The following is an 18,201-nucleotide window of genomic DNA, read 5'->3' on the forward strand; positions in this document are numbered from 1 at the left end:
TGTTTTGGTTAGAACTGCTACCTTTGAAGGGCCAAACCAAAGGTTGCAGCTTCAAATCCCACTTCCAGCTATAGTTCCTTTACCTTAATTTGGTCCAGTAAAACTACTCAGATGAGTAAATAATTGCAGTTAGTTTAACATTGAAAGTCGCTTTGTAGAAAAGCATCTGCTAAATGTAATGGAAGTGGGTAAGGCTGTCTAACAGGTAGTGTGATGCTTGAAATTATGACGATTAAGTGGCTGATTCTAGTCTCTAGAGAGGTTTTTTCATACTAATTCCTCGAGAAAATTACTCAGTTATGTTCATATATGGGCATTCTGACATGTTAAAGTGTCAGCTAATTCATAGGCATGAAATTGGCATTGCACTTCCTTGACCCTGCATTAGATATGCAGTTACAGATAATGTATGGCATATATATATATGTGTATATAATATATACTGTATATGTATAATCAGGTTCAACAAGGGTGTCTCATTTGATGTGAAGAAGTGTATACGGGCAGAGATCACAGCACGCATTAATGAAATCAGTGAGTGCCCACGTGAGATTATTGAGATAATCAAGAAATGATCACGCTTCGAACTGCGGTCTCCTGCATTGAAGTCGGTGACACTACCTCTAGGTCATCCAGCTGCTATGAAATACACATTATATATTTTACAAAGCACTTCAGTAATAACATTATTGAGCCAATTTAGTAGAAGGCCTTGGAACTGTGCCATTTATGAACAATATTTTTCAAAGCAGAAGTACATAAAATACCGAGGAAACAAGTAAGAACAAAACCAGATAGTTTTGATATGTATATCACAACAGCGTAACTACAAGGACAATAATAATTCAGTGTAAAATTCAAAATAAGTTGTGGTCTTCTGTTGGATTGTATACTCTTCACAAATCCTAGTAGCACTGCTACTTCTACTTATTTTTAATTTCAATACCATGTTGCTGATTTCTCTAGTGAATACGTTCACTGTCAGATGTGCAGTTAGATACCCAAGGACTGGAGAAGATACAGCACAAGCAAGAGGCCTGGAGGGGAGGTGTAGTTTCAGGACTGGGCATCCCAGATGTCCGCCTTCTACTACAGCCCTGCTGGCCGCGGGGGCAGCTCTATGCGGTTCAGGAAGAGGAAGTCACGCTTCACCTTCGATGAGGTGCAGCTGCTGCTGAATGAAGTGAAGAAAAACCGGCACATTGTTATAGGCAAGCAGTCTGCTTTTACCACTACTGTTTGTGGCCCACAAGGAGAAACACAGAAGAGCCCATTCAGATCTTATTCCACTTTTTGGTCTGCCCATCAGTATTTGTTCTTGTTCTTGGTATATTTGTTGAGAAATTGGAGCAAAACTAATATTATGTCAGTATATAACATGCTTACTGTGTTATGTTGAACTCTGATTCAGTTTCTTTACCAGGTAACTGCCATTATAATTTAATGTCTTATATTTGATCATTATTAAACATATTGCAGAACATTTTGAATAGTTAAACATAAGGTTCAAGTACAAATGATAAAAATGGGCTAAATAGGAAGTTCCTGTGACAGATAAATAAAACACGTATGTCAACACCAATTACTCAAACTCAACCCAGTCCTTATGTTTGGAACGAGTTCTTTAGGGTATTTATTGGGTAAGGCATGAACATAAGTAGTCCAAAGAGAGCATGTCATGGTATTAAACAAAGAATGTGAATGATGGTGCTGCAATCAGCGATATGTGAAATGTTTTTGTATGTCAGTTGTATGCTAACTTGAAGAATTTGAATGTTTCATAGTTTTGCCCTCAGCTGCTCTGGGCCATAATTAGTCCTCCAACTCAAAGCATCAGTGCTGTTTCACATGCCAGAGGTCTGCCTTGTTTTTACTCATACCTGTCTTTTTGAAAGGTGTGTGATGTTGCATTTGTATGTGCTGCAGGCAAGTTCAACAAGGGCGTCTCATCTGATGTGAAGAAGCGTACATGGGCGGAGATCACAGCACGCATTAATGAGATCAGTGAGTGCCCACGTGAGATTATTGAGATAATCAAGAAGTGGTCAGATCTCAAATGTGACACCAAACGTAAGGTGGCAGCCATGCGGGCTGCAGGAGAGGGTTCGCTGCGGGCTGGCAATTCACGTATTACGAGGGACCTCTCACCCGTAGAAAACATGGTACACCAGATTCTGCAGCTGCCTCCTCCAGAGGATAGGGCCAATCCTGGCCGCTGGTCCAGGTTGAGTAAAAGAAAGGATGTGGAAGAGAATGGGGACAAGGAGAAGGAGGAAGAGGATGATGAAACTATGCTCAGGATGCATCCCGCTTCTGCCCCTGTCAGCAATTCACCAAATGGCCTGGTGGACGTACCCACTCTAACCACTAACTCTCAGGGCATGGCTGTGCCGATGGTCTTGCCAGTGTCTATGTCCATGCCTGCATCTATGCCAGTGTCCATGCCCCAGTCCATGCCTATGTCCTCTAACTCAGCCCACAGGAGAGAGTCTGGCATGCCCACAGCAATGTACGTCTCATCATGTGAGTCTTCTTTGACTTTTCCCTGTAATTTTGTTTAAAGGTAGAGATATATATTTCAGGGGCTTTCAGACTAATTGCTTTTTTATACTGTCAACACAAAAGGACTGCACTTACTAAATTCTTGTTAAAATTAGCATTCTTTTGAAAAACAATTTTTCAGGTATTCTGTTCTTGTATTTTTTATGTGTAGCCCAGTATTATTTATATAATAATGTTATTTTATAATTATTGCTAATATTTTATATTTATATATATTATCATGGTGTGACTTAGTTGATATGTAAAAATCAACGTGCTCTGACATTGTTTAAATGGTTTTTGTAGACGATGCTCCAGTGCAGTGTTACGATTTGCAGTATGAAATAACAGGAGCTGAAGGTAACCCATTTACCACTGTTTTATATCAGTATCACTGAAGTAACAATCAAAATATATTCATGAGCATGTTTAAGAGTAAATTTGTGTGCATGTTCTGTCTGGTTTTCCTGAAGACCAGGCTGCAGAGCTGGACAATTCCGACGACGAGCAGCACCAAGGCTTACCGCCTTCCATCCTCATGCCTCCACGTGCTGTTGCTGAGGAGGAGGAGCTAGCTGGCATGCGCCACAGAGCCACAATTGCTTCTACGTCTAGATCTTCCCCTTCCCTTGCCGGACCGTCTTTATCTGCTGTGTCTACGTCCCCAGGGCCACCACCAGTGCCTATGACTGCACAAGACAGGCTGGCTCAGCAAGCCTCCCTCAGTGTCCAGGAGCAGCACACCACCAACATGCTAATGGAGACTGTTTCTCGTTCACTGGAGATGTTGTCTGAATCAGTGCAGCAGCTGGTGGAAACGCAGCAGGAGTTTGTGCGCGATTCCTTACGGATGCAGCGGGAAACTGTGCACGTACTGCGGGATTTCTCCAACAACATTCTGGCCGTCATGCGTGACAAGCTCAATGGCCGACCAGCACCTTGACAGGGATCAACTCTTCCACAACTTGTCCACTCATCCTTGCTTCTTCTCCCTGGTGCCCTGCCTCTTCTATCCTCAGTTCACAAGAACCCAAAATAGGTCAAACACTGGCTTCTCTTGTAGCTTCTCTTGTAGCATATGTATTTTAGATTAAATAATTTTTTTAGCCAAATTACACTTACTTAGAATGATTTTCTCTCAGAAAAGAAGAAATAATTGTGAACCTCACTGTCTTGTTTTGTTTTAAATAAGTAATACAAAATAATGGTTAAGTATTTTGCAATATTGTACAGAATTCATTTTTATTAACAAATATTAAATTACATTTTGTGCCATTTCCTGTGCTATATGGTTGTAATAAAGAAACACCTGGTATTTATGCAAGTCAGCATTTGATGTTCCATGGCAGTTTTTCTGTTTTTAGGATATGAATAAATGAATGTGTGTGATTATTCTGTTATGGACTGACGTCGCATCAAGGGTGTACCTGGCTTCACGCCCTATGCTTCTGGGATAGGTTGCATATTGCTGCAATGGATGGATGAAAGTTCTTTACAGTGATCTCCATAGGTTGTGCTGGTAAATTTTTTGAGACTCGTTTAGGTATTTTGCAGTTGTAATAGAATACCTACTGTGTAATAACAAAATATATGCATTACAGAACACTATACATCTTCTATTACAAAACGGTATCTAGACTTAATCAGCGAATTCAAGACAGTTAATTTTTTAACCTCCTAGTAAAACCACTTCCATATCTTGCCTTGGCGGGGTGTGAAGTGGTCATAGCTGCTATCTGAGCTGTCACTTTAAGAAACAGGTACTGGGCTCTCTGTAACTCAATCTTAGGCTTTAATAAATAATGGGCAATGCTTACTGACTTACTGGTTTGCTTTGCCAAGAGCAGGAGGACAATCCATAAAAAGCAAAGGATAAGGAAAGCTGTCAGCTGAGGACACAATCCCACTTTGCTCTCTTTAGTCAACACCTTCCTGACTATGAATCCCGAATAGTAAGTATGCGATGGCGATAACATCCTTGCTAGGCTGCTTTAGTACCGGAAGTATTTAGAGGTACGGCACTAAGTCTGGAGCAAGTCAGACAGGCATCGGAAAAAGCATAGATATGATGACTGGAAATTAGTCTTTGTTACAGTAAACTCTTTATGCTCAGGCTGCAGTATAGTTAATGCTATTCTACTTGCAATTTCCTTGAAGACTAGGCATTCAACACTGAGGCCTTTTGTTTGTGGTACATTGGTTTTCTGAACTAAAAACATTTTTGTCACAAATTTATAAAGGTACCGTTTTTGTTTTATCAGTTTTATTTTTAATGACAGTTTTTCACTGTTATATTCTCTACAATTTCTGTCTGTTGCAAAGCTAAAGCTACCTGCATTTTCATGTTCAGTCATTAATTGGTAACAAAATGCACTCAGACAGAATAGAAACAGGAAAGGAGTATGGAACTGCTTTAATTCAATTTTATTCCACGATGTTTACAATCTTATGTTTGGTGAGTTGTCAGGGATTAATAACAAGATGAGGAGCACTGCATGTTTATGAGATGATTTGGTCGAGAATCCGCACTGAAAAGGACTTTATGAAAATAATGCATCTTTATTTTCAGTCATTTAAAATTAGTTTTTATTTTAATGTTAAAAATGTTATTTTTATTTACTGTAGTTATATGCAAGATTTTAACATACCCTTATCTGGAAATCAATGTGAGGGACTTTTGTTTTATTAAGCTTTTCTTGACTGTGTACATAATAGAGCTGAAAGTGAACCAAAGCTGATGAAATTTGACATTTGCCTGACACTCTTCTTGACAATGACTTACAATGTTAAGGTACTTACAATTTTTTACCCATTTATATAGCTGGGAAATTTTACTGGAGCAATTTAGGGCAAGTACCTTTCTCAAGGATACTACGGCCAGAGGTGGGAATTAAACCTCTAACCTTTGGATTCTGAAGGCAGTAGCGCTAAACACTACGCTACCAGCTGTCCCTGTCCTTAATCACCCAACAGTATTGATTGGGACATTGTGGTGATTTTGATCTTTTCCCCAGTCATTTTAAATGAGTTTTAATGTAGTCTGACATTAATAAAAATAAATGTGTTACACTGCAAAGCGTCACCCTGTCTCACTCTCAGTGTTGCTAGGATTGGCTCTGGACAATGCAACCCTGTTTTGTACAAGTAGTTATTGGTAATGAATGTATAGAAATGTTATATAATATTTATTGCACTGTGTGAGGTTTTTACACATCCTAACACATTAATAAGTGGGAAGATGTCTGTTATTAAGCTTTTCTTAATGGCAGCTTAGTGCTAAAAGTGACTTTGGAATTATGAACAGATCAAGTTAAGTTTGTAAGCTGAGACCCCACTGTATTTTGTTTTATAAAACTGCAAAAGCAATTTGGCATTTCTGAGCTTAGTTAAGGGGTATTTTGAAAAGTGAATAGTGTTTAGAAATTAAACTCAGGTTCTTGGGATTCATTGATGTCAGTGTGATGATGATGCCATGTCATTCTCAGTGACTACCTCTTCAAGTTGCTGTTGATTGGAGACTCTGGCGTTGGCAAGTCATGCCTGCTTCTGCGCTTTGCGGTAGGCTGCCTGCTGTCCATTCTGTCCTTTAGGTTAGGAAAACAGAGAAAAAATGATCGCCTTATGGAAATAAACAGATGCCCAATTAGACAAATGTCTGGAACTTTCTTTCAGGATGACACCTACACAGAGAGCTATATCAGCACCATCGGAGTGGATTTTAAGATCAGGACCATTGAAATGGAAGGGAAGACTGTAAAACTGCAGATTGTAAGTGAAAAAGTAACAGGGCATTTACCCTGTTCAGAAGGTTGAGTTAATCAGGTTTACAGAACTTTATGTAGGCTCTGCACAGTTATATGTGCATTCAAACAGCAGGGATTCAGGAACATTGCTAATTAGATCCAATAAAAAAGCTAAAAAAGGCTTAAACTATAGAATGACCCTCTTCTTTTTGCATGTGTATAAAAACCTCTTTCCTGTTAGTAATGTTAGATGAGTCAGAATTTCAAATGCTTTATTATAGTAAAAGTAAAATTCCTTTTGACCCATTAACAGTAAAACTGAGGTTATCTACTAAGCAAAGTTTGTTTCACAGCAATATGTATGCTTTTATGTTTGTATAGTGGGACACAGCTGGACAAGAGAGATTCCGGACAATCACATCAAGCTATTACAGAGGGGCTCATGGGATCATCATAGTTTATGATGTGACTGATCAGGTGACCCATATCTCCTGTTAATATTATTCTATGGATTGAGGCCACCAAAGTATTGATTCATGAAAAGGCATTTGGGCTTTTTAAATATTTCGGTAGGTGCTGTTGACACGATACAAAAATCCACAGAATACAGGAATATCTAATCTATGACAACAAATAATCAATTTCTTTGCAGGAATCCTTCAATAATGTAAAACAGTGGTTGCAGGAGATTGATCGCTATGCCTGCGAGAATGTCTCAAAGTTGTTGGTGGGGAACAAATGTGACCTGGCTTCCAAAAAAGTGGTGGACTTCACCACTGGAAAGGTATCAGGATGAACTACTGTCAGTTGTAATATGTACTGCACGCATGTACTTTTTGTGCTCTGTTTTATGTAGCACCATGGTCATGGAGGAACGTTGTTTTGTTTCGCTGTGGACTATACCAGCTGTATACGGTTGAAATGACAATAAAGCCTCTCTTGTCTTGGCTTGTACTGTCTGATGCCCATCTAATGCATCTAATTACCTTTTGTTAAATTAATACTGGTAGCAGGACGAAGGTCCACCTACCAAGTAGTACGTATGCGTCTATTCTTAAATAGCTAAATTTGTTCCTCATTAGAAGTCTTTATGACCATAAATAACTTCTACACAACTTACTTATGGTTACTAAATAACTACTCATTTAATTTCAACTTCTCATCTTTATTTCAGGAATATGCCATGTCTCTTCAGATCCCATTCCTTGAAACCAGTGCAAAAAACGCCAGCAATGTGGAAAAGGCCTTCTTCACCATGGCAACGGAAATTCAAAAACGCCTCGGCAGCGATGTCGTCCAAAACGAGGCAGGCAGAGTTGGGTCAAAAATCAGCAGCGCCCCTCTCTGGCCTGGGGGGGAAAAGGCAGAACCTGAAGATGCCAGTTCTTGCTGCTAATAACACTACACTACATACAGAAATGATGCACACTGACATTAAACAATGCATTATAAGAGTTTTATTATATTGAATTTGCACATGGTTCCTGCTGTTCTATCTTGAATTTTACTTAGCTTGAAAAAACCTGCCTTCATGTGTTATGTTAAAACCATTGTTGTAGGCTACCCCTTTTTGACAACCCCTGTAATTCACAGTCTTCAGTGTATTAAAATGTCTTAAAATATTTTCAAATATTGTGCATTTAGATGTCTAGATTTACATTTTCATGCAATATGATACTTTATTGAAAACTGCACAACTGAAGTAACATATTCAGGTTAGTTTTGTGGGATTTGGCAAAGTTTGCTGAGATCTAAGAGAACATCATTTTATGTATTGTAAAGTCCCAGGAGTGTCTGTGGATGAATTCCTCCTTCCCAAGGTTAAAACAACTGTAACTCCTATCAAGGCTGGGGGGGGGGGGGGGCGTATTGAAAAACATCATAAATCTGCCTCTACAGCTAATACCAGAGAAGGAGAACATTTTGTAGCATGCTCTGTCAGTCCACAAAATTGTTTTAACTGATTCACATTTTTATTACCATTAGTTTATTGTGATTACATAATTACAGGTTTTTCTTGTTATTTTACTTCTAGCTTTACTGCAGAATCAGCAGGTGGTGAAGCCCTCAGTTATATTTTTGTTGCTGTTGAACAGTCTAACATCCATTGTTATTGATGCTCACTCGGTGAAAATAATTTGAAATTTAAACATATGACTGGCGACTTCAGCATACGTTTTTCATGAGAGTGCTCTTTTTTAGTGCTGTTTCCCATACTGTGGCCTGTACAAATATCTGTGTACTTGTGTGTGCTACTGTTCATACTGCCATCCCCAGCCAGGATGAACGTCACTGGGTTGAGATCTCCAAGCCCACAAACTTTGTACCGCCTGACCCCGAGGAAATGAATACCACGTGATGAAACAACAGACCACATCCAATTGTCTAATCATTTTTTGCATCCTTATTTTTCATTTTCATCGTTAGGAAACGGAGAGAAAAAACAAATCCCAGGAAGAACAAGGCAGGTCACACCCCAGAGGGGACACTGAGTCATTCACCAAGGTGAATAAGACTCATCAGTTCACCCACAGCACATACCTTTGGACTGCAGGAGCAATATGCAAAATAAAAGAGAATGTGACTGGATAGGAATCCTCATTGCTGAAGGTGTGAGGTGCCCACATTAGCACACAGACACAATGTCTACAACCTCTTGTCCCGAGCGGGGTCGTGGCGAGCCGGAGCCTAGTCCGGCAACACAGGGTGCAAGGCCGAGGGGGGAGGGGACACACCCCGGATGGGACGCCAGACCACCACAGGGCACCCCAAGCAGGACTTGAACCCCAGACCCACCATACAGCAGGCCCTGGCCAAACCCGATGGGGCCCTGCGCCTCCCTGCTCACAATAATCATTTAACCAATTACCACCAAGCATTTTCACCTCATTGCACAGTGTCTGGGAGCATCCGGGGGGGAGTCGTACCCCCAGAGGTATTAATGCGGCCATGTAAACGCTCCATTCTGACCTGCAGTTAAGACTTGGGCGCTCACCACTGCTCCCATTCGACATGAAGGAAGAGCTCACTCTTCCATTGAAGGTACCTGCCTGTGGAATCAGGGAGTCCTGCTCCACTGTCATTAATACTTTTCATAATGATGTTTTATATGGTGGAGATACTGATTTACAAGGACCCGCAAATATGAAGATTACACTGTACCAATCAGGAAGTCTATTTCACTGTTAAGCACAAACATTATAAGTATGTTTAGTCTTCAATTTTTACATATCTTGTCATATTTCACACTCTTGACATTATGTACTGAAGAAAATAAATTCAAATTAAAACTGTCTCATTATCAACACTATTTTATCTCGACCTGCTTCACATTTCACCTGAGCATAACCTGTGATGTAACTTTAAATCTTTTGGCACTTCCCCTGCGTATCATGGCCACGGCTGTGTGTTTGGGAAGGTCAACGGTATCTTTCTTCTGATTGGACTGAATTCGTTCGGACGTATTCTATTGGACGTTGCGTTTTGCTCTTGCTCGTTTACTGGTCATCAAAGCCGTCGATCAAGCACTTGGCGACCAATCGGTGGCGTTTGTCCTTTTCACTCGCGTTGCTGCCACCGGCGGTGCTGGGATTCAAGATGTCTGCAGTGTGTCTGTACCCCATGTGTATCCGCGCTGCTCGAGGCCTCCTTAGGCTGCGGAGCGAAGTCCGAGGCGGCTCCGCGCAGGTGGCAGTTTTCACGCGGCCGCTTTCCACTGAGCGCCCCGAGGACCGCACCTCCGAAGGCGACGGCAGTGCCACCGGCGCCGGTCTCGCTCAGGCGATTTTACAGGAAAGGCTTCAGCAGCAGCAGCAGAGGAGCAGCAGCAGCAGCCAGGTGAATCTGTCCAGCAAGCAGCATTGACCGTTTCCATACTGTAAACATTCAGCGCTCACTCTCACTCTGCGGCAAAACAGCAAACGTAACAAAACACATTATCGTCATGCTTGTAATGTCTGTGAAAGGGTGTAAGAAAGACGCGTGTAAGAGGCCTGTGGCCTACTAGGAAGGAGGAATGAATGAATGAATGAGTGTGGCTGACAGTTTTGACACCTACACTCTGCAAACTGGTCGTATTGACCATTTTTTTTATATAAAAATCATTTTGTTTTATTTATAAAAGTGAATCTGTCGAGGCTATTTTACGTCATGTACCTCACTCCTGCCAAGGTCCATTTTGCAAGGTCCATGTGTTGTGTTTTGTGCACTGTGTTGTGTTCTCTGACAGTTTCACTGAGACAGTGTGAGTCAGTGCACTTGCTGCTCTTCGGGTTCTTTGGAATAAACACGCCACTTGTGTATATGTGTTCGTTTATAAGGCACAACTCTGCTCACTTACATTTCTTTACTTAGCAGACACTTTTCTCCAAATGGCCTTCCAGTGAACTCTATGTAGTGATATCAGCCCACACACCTTATTCACTAAGGTGACTTACACTGCTAGATACACTACTTACGATGGGTCACTCATCCATACATCAGTGGAACACACTCTCTCTGTCACTCACACACTGTGGGGGAACCTGAACAGCATGTCTTTGGATTGTGGGAGGAAACCAGAGCACCCGGAGGAAACCCACGCAGACACGGGGAGAACATGTAAACTCCACACAGACTGAGCGGTGATCAAACCCACACCCTCTTGCACCCCCCAGGCGCTGTAAGACAGCAGCACTACTTGCTGTGCCACCGTGCTGCTTCTTAAAGAATCTTTTCAGAATAGCATGTAACAGTTCATCTGGCTACGAAGGTAGTGCTTTAGGGATCTGATTAAAAAGTAAAACGTTGCCTTGCAGCGTGAAGGTTGTTGGTTTGAGGCCCACTCCTGCTTTAGTCCCTTTAAAGTTAAAGAAAAGCAATAATGGTGATACTTCATCTGTGGCGCATCAACAATTTGTGTGTACAGTGAGATGTTCTCATCATCTTTAGGGATGGCGTGAGTGCTGGTGTTCACCCCCATAAATGAATTTGCCACAATTGATCCAGTTACTCCCCTGTTTGGTGTTATTGTTATTGCGATGTATGAACAAATTCTGCTGATGCTCATGAGGTAATTTCTCCAGTACTGGTAAACATGCCATTTTGGAGCACAGACTTATATGAATGTGTTGAAAATGACATTCTGCTCTTTAGTCTTTAGTTAAGGACTAAACTCAAGAGCACAGAAATTTTTGCTCAATCAGTGTGTTACCAGTGGCGTTTCTTTTTGCGGCTGATTGGGTTACAGGGCCGGTTGCAGGCAGACAGAGAAGGAGATGGGAACTCCGGGCAAAGTGAGCAGCAACAGGGGGATGAAAAGAAACAGAGAGAGAACACAGCCTATGCCAAGAAGGTTGTTCTTCGATTAGCTGGCGTCCTTGGATTGGGTGGTGCGGTCAGCATAGTGTACATATTCGGTGAGTACCTCTCCTACTCCACACCCCCTGCTGCCTAGAATCTTTATTCTGCATTTCTTGGAAGATAATATTTGTCCCAAAGTGAACTCTTGTGCACTCAAGTACTCTGACAGCTTAAGGAATTGGATGTCAAAGGGTTTGTATAAGTTAAGTGAAATGCCAGATTGGTTAGAAAAGCCATGTCTTTTAGATTCATTCATTAATTTCCAGTGACTGCGTTTCCAACTCAAGCTCGCTGTGGTTTTGTGGTAGCTGACAATGTCGTGGTTTAAAGCTGTTGCCTTTGGACTCAAAAAACCCACGTCTGAATCCCAGTTTTCTTGATGTAATACCTTTGAACAAGGTGCTTATGGTGTGCTACTCAGAAAGTTACCCAGCTTTATAAGTGGGCAAATACAGTAACTGTAAGTAGTTTACGATACAAATCTAATATTATAATTCACTTTAGATAAGATTGAACTAAATGAATAAATGTCAGTGTATGAACCTGATATCAGATGTCTAACTTTTGTGAATGAGAACACAGATTATGCCTCTTGACAGTTGAAATAAATTGATTGATTTATTTAATCATGGCAATCCATCCATCCAACTTCAATAACTGCTTGTCCTGAGCAGGGTCGTGGTGAGCTGAGGGGGTACACCCCGGAAGGGACTCCAGTCCATCACAGGGCAGCCACTCACACATTTACATTTATTCATTTAGCAGACACTTTTGTCCAAAGCGATGTACAACTCAGTAAAAGTACAACTTATGCATTACATTAAGAGAAAGAGACATAGCTGCAGACATGTGACTCAAGTAAACCTAGTTTGTTGCCTACCATATGCTGCATCCAGGTTCATCATTCAAGCAGGTGCATAAAACACAGGAGAGACAAATCCTGATACCCTCCACACAAACACTCATCCACCCATTCACATTGTAAGAGCAATCTAGAGACACCAGTCCCCCGGAATTGCATGTATTTGGACTATGTGAGGAAACTGGAGCACCTGGAGGGAACCCACACAGACACAGCAAGAACATGCAAACTCCACACAGGCTGAACGGAGATCGTACCCACACTCTCGCACCACCCAGGCACTTTGAGACAGCAGCACAATAGCAGAAGCAGATGCTTTTCTCCAAAGCAACTTCCAATGAACACTATGTGGTGTTATCAGCCCACGCTTTTTTCCACCAAGGTGATTTATACTGCTAGATACACTACTTACAATGAGTCACTTATCCATACATCAGTGGAACACACTTTCTCATGCTCTTACCCATAATTCAGTGCAGCTTGTTTATAATACACTAAAGGTAACATAGTAAATTTAGCCAGAAAAGTTGTTAGATTAACACCATTGACAGACAGGCACCTTTTGGGTTTGAGACCATTTGTGTCTTCCAGATCATCTGATAGAAGTGAGGATGCTGTTAATGCTAGTCAACAAAATACTCATTGCTGAAGTGAAATGACCATGTAGCAGGCAAAAATGCTGCGGTACTAAATTAGCCTGGGTGTGTTTTCATAAGTCATTGCAGTGGATTTTCATTGTATTGGGTCCCGTTTTATAAGGGCTCAGCGTAATTAGTTTTACGGTGTTTTCTTTTATACAGCAGGGTATTCTTTATCATTTCAGGGTAAATAGTACCTTGCTCCTGGGTGCTACAGTATAAAGGAGATTTCAGGCTAGATTTTGGAAGTTACATTTTGGATTTCTGAATTCTCTCAAGTAGTTTCAGGTAGGCCTGTAGTTTGTCTCCAAGATGAGCAGTTATTTTAATATTTTATTTGTCACAAGGATTTCTAATGCTGGAGGATTTTGCGCTGCACTTCTGTCTGTATTTTTGTATGTGTTCAATCCTGGTGAAGTTTGGGTAAGAACTGCCTCCTCCCCATCTCTGCAGGATAATGGTGCCTCGGTTTCAGAGGTGTTACTGCATTTTTAAAGAGTACCTATGGTAGGCTGCCTTTAAAATCACACACACACACACACATTTTCAGAACCGCTTGTCCCTTACGGGGTCACGGGGAACCGGAGCCTACCCGGTAACACAGGGCGTAAGGCCGGAGGGGGAAGGGGACACACCCAGGACGGGACGCCAGTCCGCCGCAAGGCACTCCAAGCGGGACTTGAACCCCAGACCCACCGGAGAGCAGGACTGCGGTCCAACCCACTGCGCCACCGCACCCCCTCCTTTAAAATCATTTAAATATAATTTGTATTATGTTTAACCTTTGTATGTTTTTATTCTATATTCACAGGTAGCAATTCAGTGGATGAGCAAGGAAACAAGGTACTGTGAAAGCTCTACAATGAAATGTGTGCTGTTGTTTTGCAGTGAGGCTTCGTCTCACTGCACTTCAGCATGCAGGCCGATTGTACTGAACCAGAACGCTTGCATTAGTGAATGAAAAGATTAAATCTTAATGTTGGTATGAATTCTGAAAATTCTGAAAACTAGCTTAATGGGGCGGATCAGTGTGAAGTCTCTCACGTATGAAACCTCCCTGACCTGTCCCTTTCTCACATACACACTCCGGCAGTTCTTGCCCTGTGTCTCGGCACACTTCACACCCTCCTACCTGCTGTTGGGCCCTTGGTGTGGAAGGAAGGGTCACTTCAAAGGGCACACTTCACATCCCGGTGTAGGAATTCTCACCGATACCACCTGTGATCACCTATGTAGTGGGACATGTGGCGAACCTCAAAGAGCACACTTGGCAGGCCCGTGTGAGAGTGTGGCGGGGTGTGTCGGCCTGCGGGGTGTCGGCACGTTGGCCTGCGCCCCTCCGTTGGGCAGGTTGTGCTAATTGGGAGCTGCCGGGGCGTCATTGTGGGAAATTCTTCGGAGCCCTGCTCTCATCCTTATTGCTTCCTCTCAGGATTTTGTGTCTGTGTGTGTCCGTCTTTCTCTGTGGGTCAGATCCAAGAGATCAAAAGGAGCAGAGGGACTGCGCTCAACAGGATGGTTGGGCTTGAAATGGCTGCATTTTCTTCTGTTGTGCATTGTGTTGTGATGGCTTCACTGGGAATGGTCAGTGTGAGTTTCTAGTAGAATTTAAAGAGTGAAATAAATGGGTCAGTTAGTGATTGGTGTAGGGCCTTTCCAAAGCTTATGTCAATGTGTCTCCTAGACTGACTCGCATCAGCACCGCAAGCGTGGCTCAGTGGAAGTTTGGTGCAGGCGTGTGTGGCATTGTAGCAATTGGAGCATAAAGCAGTGAGTGTGTCCCCCATGGTCACCCTTAGCTGCACCCCAGGTTTCTGACACGTGGCCTCACGTTGTTTTTGTCCCATTCGGAGCCTATTTCCCCTCAGGCTCTCAGGAGTCAGGCCCGAGTGTGACCATGTGGTCTCAGCTCGGTGCTGAGCTAAAAAAGGAAGCCCGGGAATGCCACCTATTCTTGAAATTTCCGAGGATCTCCCCATCCCCAATGGGAACCGCTGCCAACGTCCGATCACGTCATCCACTTAGGAGCAAACCTTTGTTGCGATCAGAGCCCATTTACATGTTGGGCTCAAACTCCAGACTGTGAATTCGCACACTTGGCTCTCAGCCTCGTGTTTGCTGGCAGGTAAAATGGGGTGTAGCACAGACCTGTGAAGTGGGTTCCCAGGCTCTCATTAATACTGAGTGTGTGTCAGTCATAGACTCCCTTAACACACACTTCAGAGCTGCATTTCCCTTCACTTTGGTTTAATTTGTCACGTGTGAGACTCTTCCCGTACTATACAACACACCACCACTTATGCCAGCATCTGTGCCTTTGATGTGCAGTTGGACGCAACAGTTTCCCCACAGTTTCTGCTGGTGAGAAATGTCAGGATGGAAAATGTGTTGATAATTGTAAATGAATAAATGTAAATGTATTTGCATCAGTGGACAGTGTCAGTTCCAGCCAACTCGCTCCAGGTCAACTGTGAACATTATATAGTTAAACTGATAATGAAAAATTAAATATTTCTCTATTGCAGTATGTTTCAACATTAATTCTCTGCTGGGGTGGCATGGTTGCACATCAAGTAGCACGGGTGCCTCACAACTTCTGGCTCAGTCATGTTTTGCCTGCATTTGTGTGGGTGCTCTAGTTTCCTCTCACAATCCAAAGATGTATTTCAGGTTAACTGGTAAATCTACGTTACCCTAAACTTGTGCGTACATGTGATTCCCATGTCATAAACTTCCATCCCATCCAGGGTGTACATTGCCTCATTCTTTGTTTTCAGGTTAGGCTCTGCAACGCCCAACCCTGGAGTGGTCCGGTTGGTCATTTAGAATGGAATGATGGGTTGTCTAATTCTCTTCTGCAAAGCCATTAACAAAATGGTATTTCGGATACAGATAAGGGCTGTACATAGCATAGTTGTAAGAGCTGCTGCCGTAGACTTAGATGACCCAGGTTCAAATCCCACCTCTTGCTATACTACCCTTGAGGAGGGCACTTACCCAGAATTCCTCCTGTAAAAATTACCCACCTGTCTAGATGGGTAAAACCTTTTTAACTAGCTTAACCTTGTAAAGTCATTTTGGAGAAAACAATCATCTAAGTTAATAAAATGTACATGCAGATCATTCATTCATTCATTCATACAGTTTTTCCCATGAGTCTTTGATTCATGATTGAAAAGAAGAGGGGAAAAAACTGCATCCTAGAGAGCATTCAGAGTGAGAAAGATAGATCTGGTTTCCATTTTAGAGCCCTGTAGTTCTGAGGCCAGAATGCAACCCCTGAGCCACGATGCCTCCTTACTGTACATAGTTTTTCCACTATATATCAAACAAATTATTTCCTAGTTGTTGCTGTGAAAGTCATTCATTCTTTTGGGTGATATTTTGATAATCAGCACAGACAGAGGGCAGATTAATCAGTTTGCAGTGACTTACTGTATATGTGCAGATCTATGTCTGATGATATTTCTGAGGACTGAGAGAGGGATGCAGTGAGTATATCAGTGTATGATGGGGGACAGCTGTTAGTGGTTACACTTGCTGGCTTTGGACTCAAAGGTCGCAGGTTCGAATCTCATCTCCGGCTGTGGTACCCATGTGCAAGGTAAATACCCTAAATTGCTCCAGCGAAATTACCCAGTTGTATGAATGCGTAAGTATTTGTAGGTAAATTTAACATTGTGAGTTGCTTTGGATAAAAGTGTCAGCTAAATGAATAATTGTAAATATGAAGCCATTGAGAATAGATGGAAGCAATAAAGCAAAGTCCTAGTATGCTGGCCACTGACATGTTTAATTTATGTTTAATTTTTATCCCATTTTTTTTTTTTTCCCTGTCTCCCGGAAAGTGTAGTCGGCCCTGGAGTTGTACTTACCTACCTATATAAGATCTGCCTCAGCCCTGAAAATTGTGAAATGTCTGTTTGCCTCTAGATGGCGCGTTTGTTTTTGGTACTGATTCGAAATAACTTGTTAGAAAGTTTCCACTGAGCCTTTGAGCATTTTTAGGGAAAGGCTTTCTTCTCTGACACTTGGTATGAATGCAGCCTTTGAACAGACAAGTTTCCTGAAATCAGTGAAACTTTGCCCATTATCTAAAATGATGGAAAGAATAGTTTTTTTTAAAACTATTTTTTTAGTTTAATTTTTTAATTTATATTTATTTTTAAATAATTGCATAGTTCAACCTCTTTGGACTAATCCTTCATACTTGTCTTAAAGTTATAATTCAAGTGGCAGTTTTCAGTTCACTTTCAAATTACCAAAGATGGGAACTCCAATAAAGCTTGTTTACAAATGAAAATGGAAAAGTACTTTTTCACGTTGCTTGTGTGCCTGATTCCCAAACTAGAGAGCACAGACTCCATGATGATGGGAAATTGGAGGAACGTTTATGATGATGGCTGCATCACAGGCATCTCTCAGATCACTGCAGTTCCTTTAGATATACAACAATTCATACGTGTGGGAGGACAAAGAACAACACTGACGACAGCTGTATGCACAGTTAGTATTAGCAGCCCATTTTCTACTGTAATTCAACAGGAATGTGACTTTTTTTTAGTGTATGGGGAGGCAATGGGATGTCAGCTGGATTTCTGGGAACTCGCTCTACTGATGTTAGTTTTCTGACCACTGTCATAGGACGATGTGAATGGCTTGTGTAAAAGAGTAACAGCTTGTTTTTAATAGCAGTTTGTTCTTTGGTACTGACACTGCATTTCTGTGGCAATAGCCAGATTGGCAGCTGAAGACCACTGGCTTCTCCTGGAAATGAGACATGGCTGTTTTACACATCCAACACTCACACTCTGCTTTGATGCCAAGTTTTACTTTTGAGTTTACACTTTGGTGTACAATGTCAACAAGATGCTAAGGCAAAAGTCTCAAAAGGCTTGTATACATGTGTAGATGGAAATGGGAAAATAGTTTTTGGCCCTAGAGCCACCCCCACGTCCCTGGCCCATCACACCCCCAAAGTGGCCTCACCATGCAGCATGTGGCATTCAGTAAGACGCTTGCACCATCTCACCCCTCCCCTGTAGCCCTTCCGGCATTAGTGGCAGACCCCCGGGTG

The 18,201-nt window shown here is 42.0% G+C and overlaps 1 protein-coding gene across 2 annotated transcripts in view; it reads left to right on the forward strand.

Annotated features, from left to right (window-relative positions):
* The window catches only part of timm50 (translocase of inner mitochondrial membrane 50 homolog (S. cerevisiae)), a 33,243-nt gene that overhangs the window by 1,442 nt on the left and 13,600 nt on the right, over positions 1-18,201 (forward strand). The window contains exons 2-12 of one of the 2 annotated variants that reach the window (XM_029255816.1): positions 967-1,211; positions 1,927-2,523; positions 2,848-2,901; positions 3,015-3,243; positions 6,027-6,099; positions 6,214-6,309; positions 6,666-6,761; positions 6,937-7,068; positions 7,459-7,567; positions 11,528-11,680; positions 13,936-13,967. In XM_029255816.1, coding sequence (XP_029111649.1) covers positions 1,076-1,211; positions 1,927-2,523; positions 2,848-2,901; positions 3,015-3,243; positions 6,027-6,099; positions 6,214-6,309; positions 6,666-6,761; positions 6,937-7,068; positions 7,459-7,567; positions 11,528-11,680; positions 13,936-13,967 — 1,707 coding nt within the window. In that variant the 5' untranslated portion in view covers positions 967-1,075. Of the gene's footprint in view, positions 1-966; positions 1,212-1,926; positions 2,524-2,847; positions 2,902-3,014; positions 3,244-6,026; positions 6,100-6,213; positions 6,310-6,665; positions 6,762-6,936; positions 7,069-7,458; positions 7,568-9,862; positions 10,122-11,511; positions 11,681-13,935; positions 13,968-18,201 lie in introns of those variants that run through there. The other variant, XM_018742818.2, reaches the window with a different exon arrangement.

Source organism: Scleropages formosus, chromosome 10 (genome assembly GCF_900964775.1).
Source record: "Scleropages formosus chromosome 10, fSclFor1.1, whole genome shotgun sequence".
NCBI classification, from domain to species: domain Eukaryota; kingdom Metazoa; phylum Chordata; class Actinopteri; order Osteoglossiformes; family Osteoglossidae; genus Scleropages; species Scleropages formosus.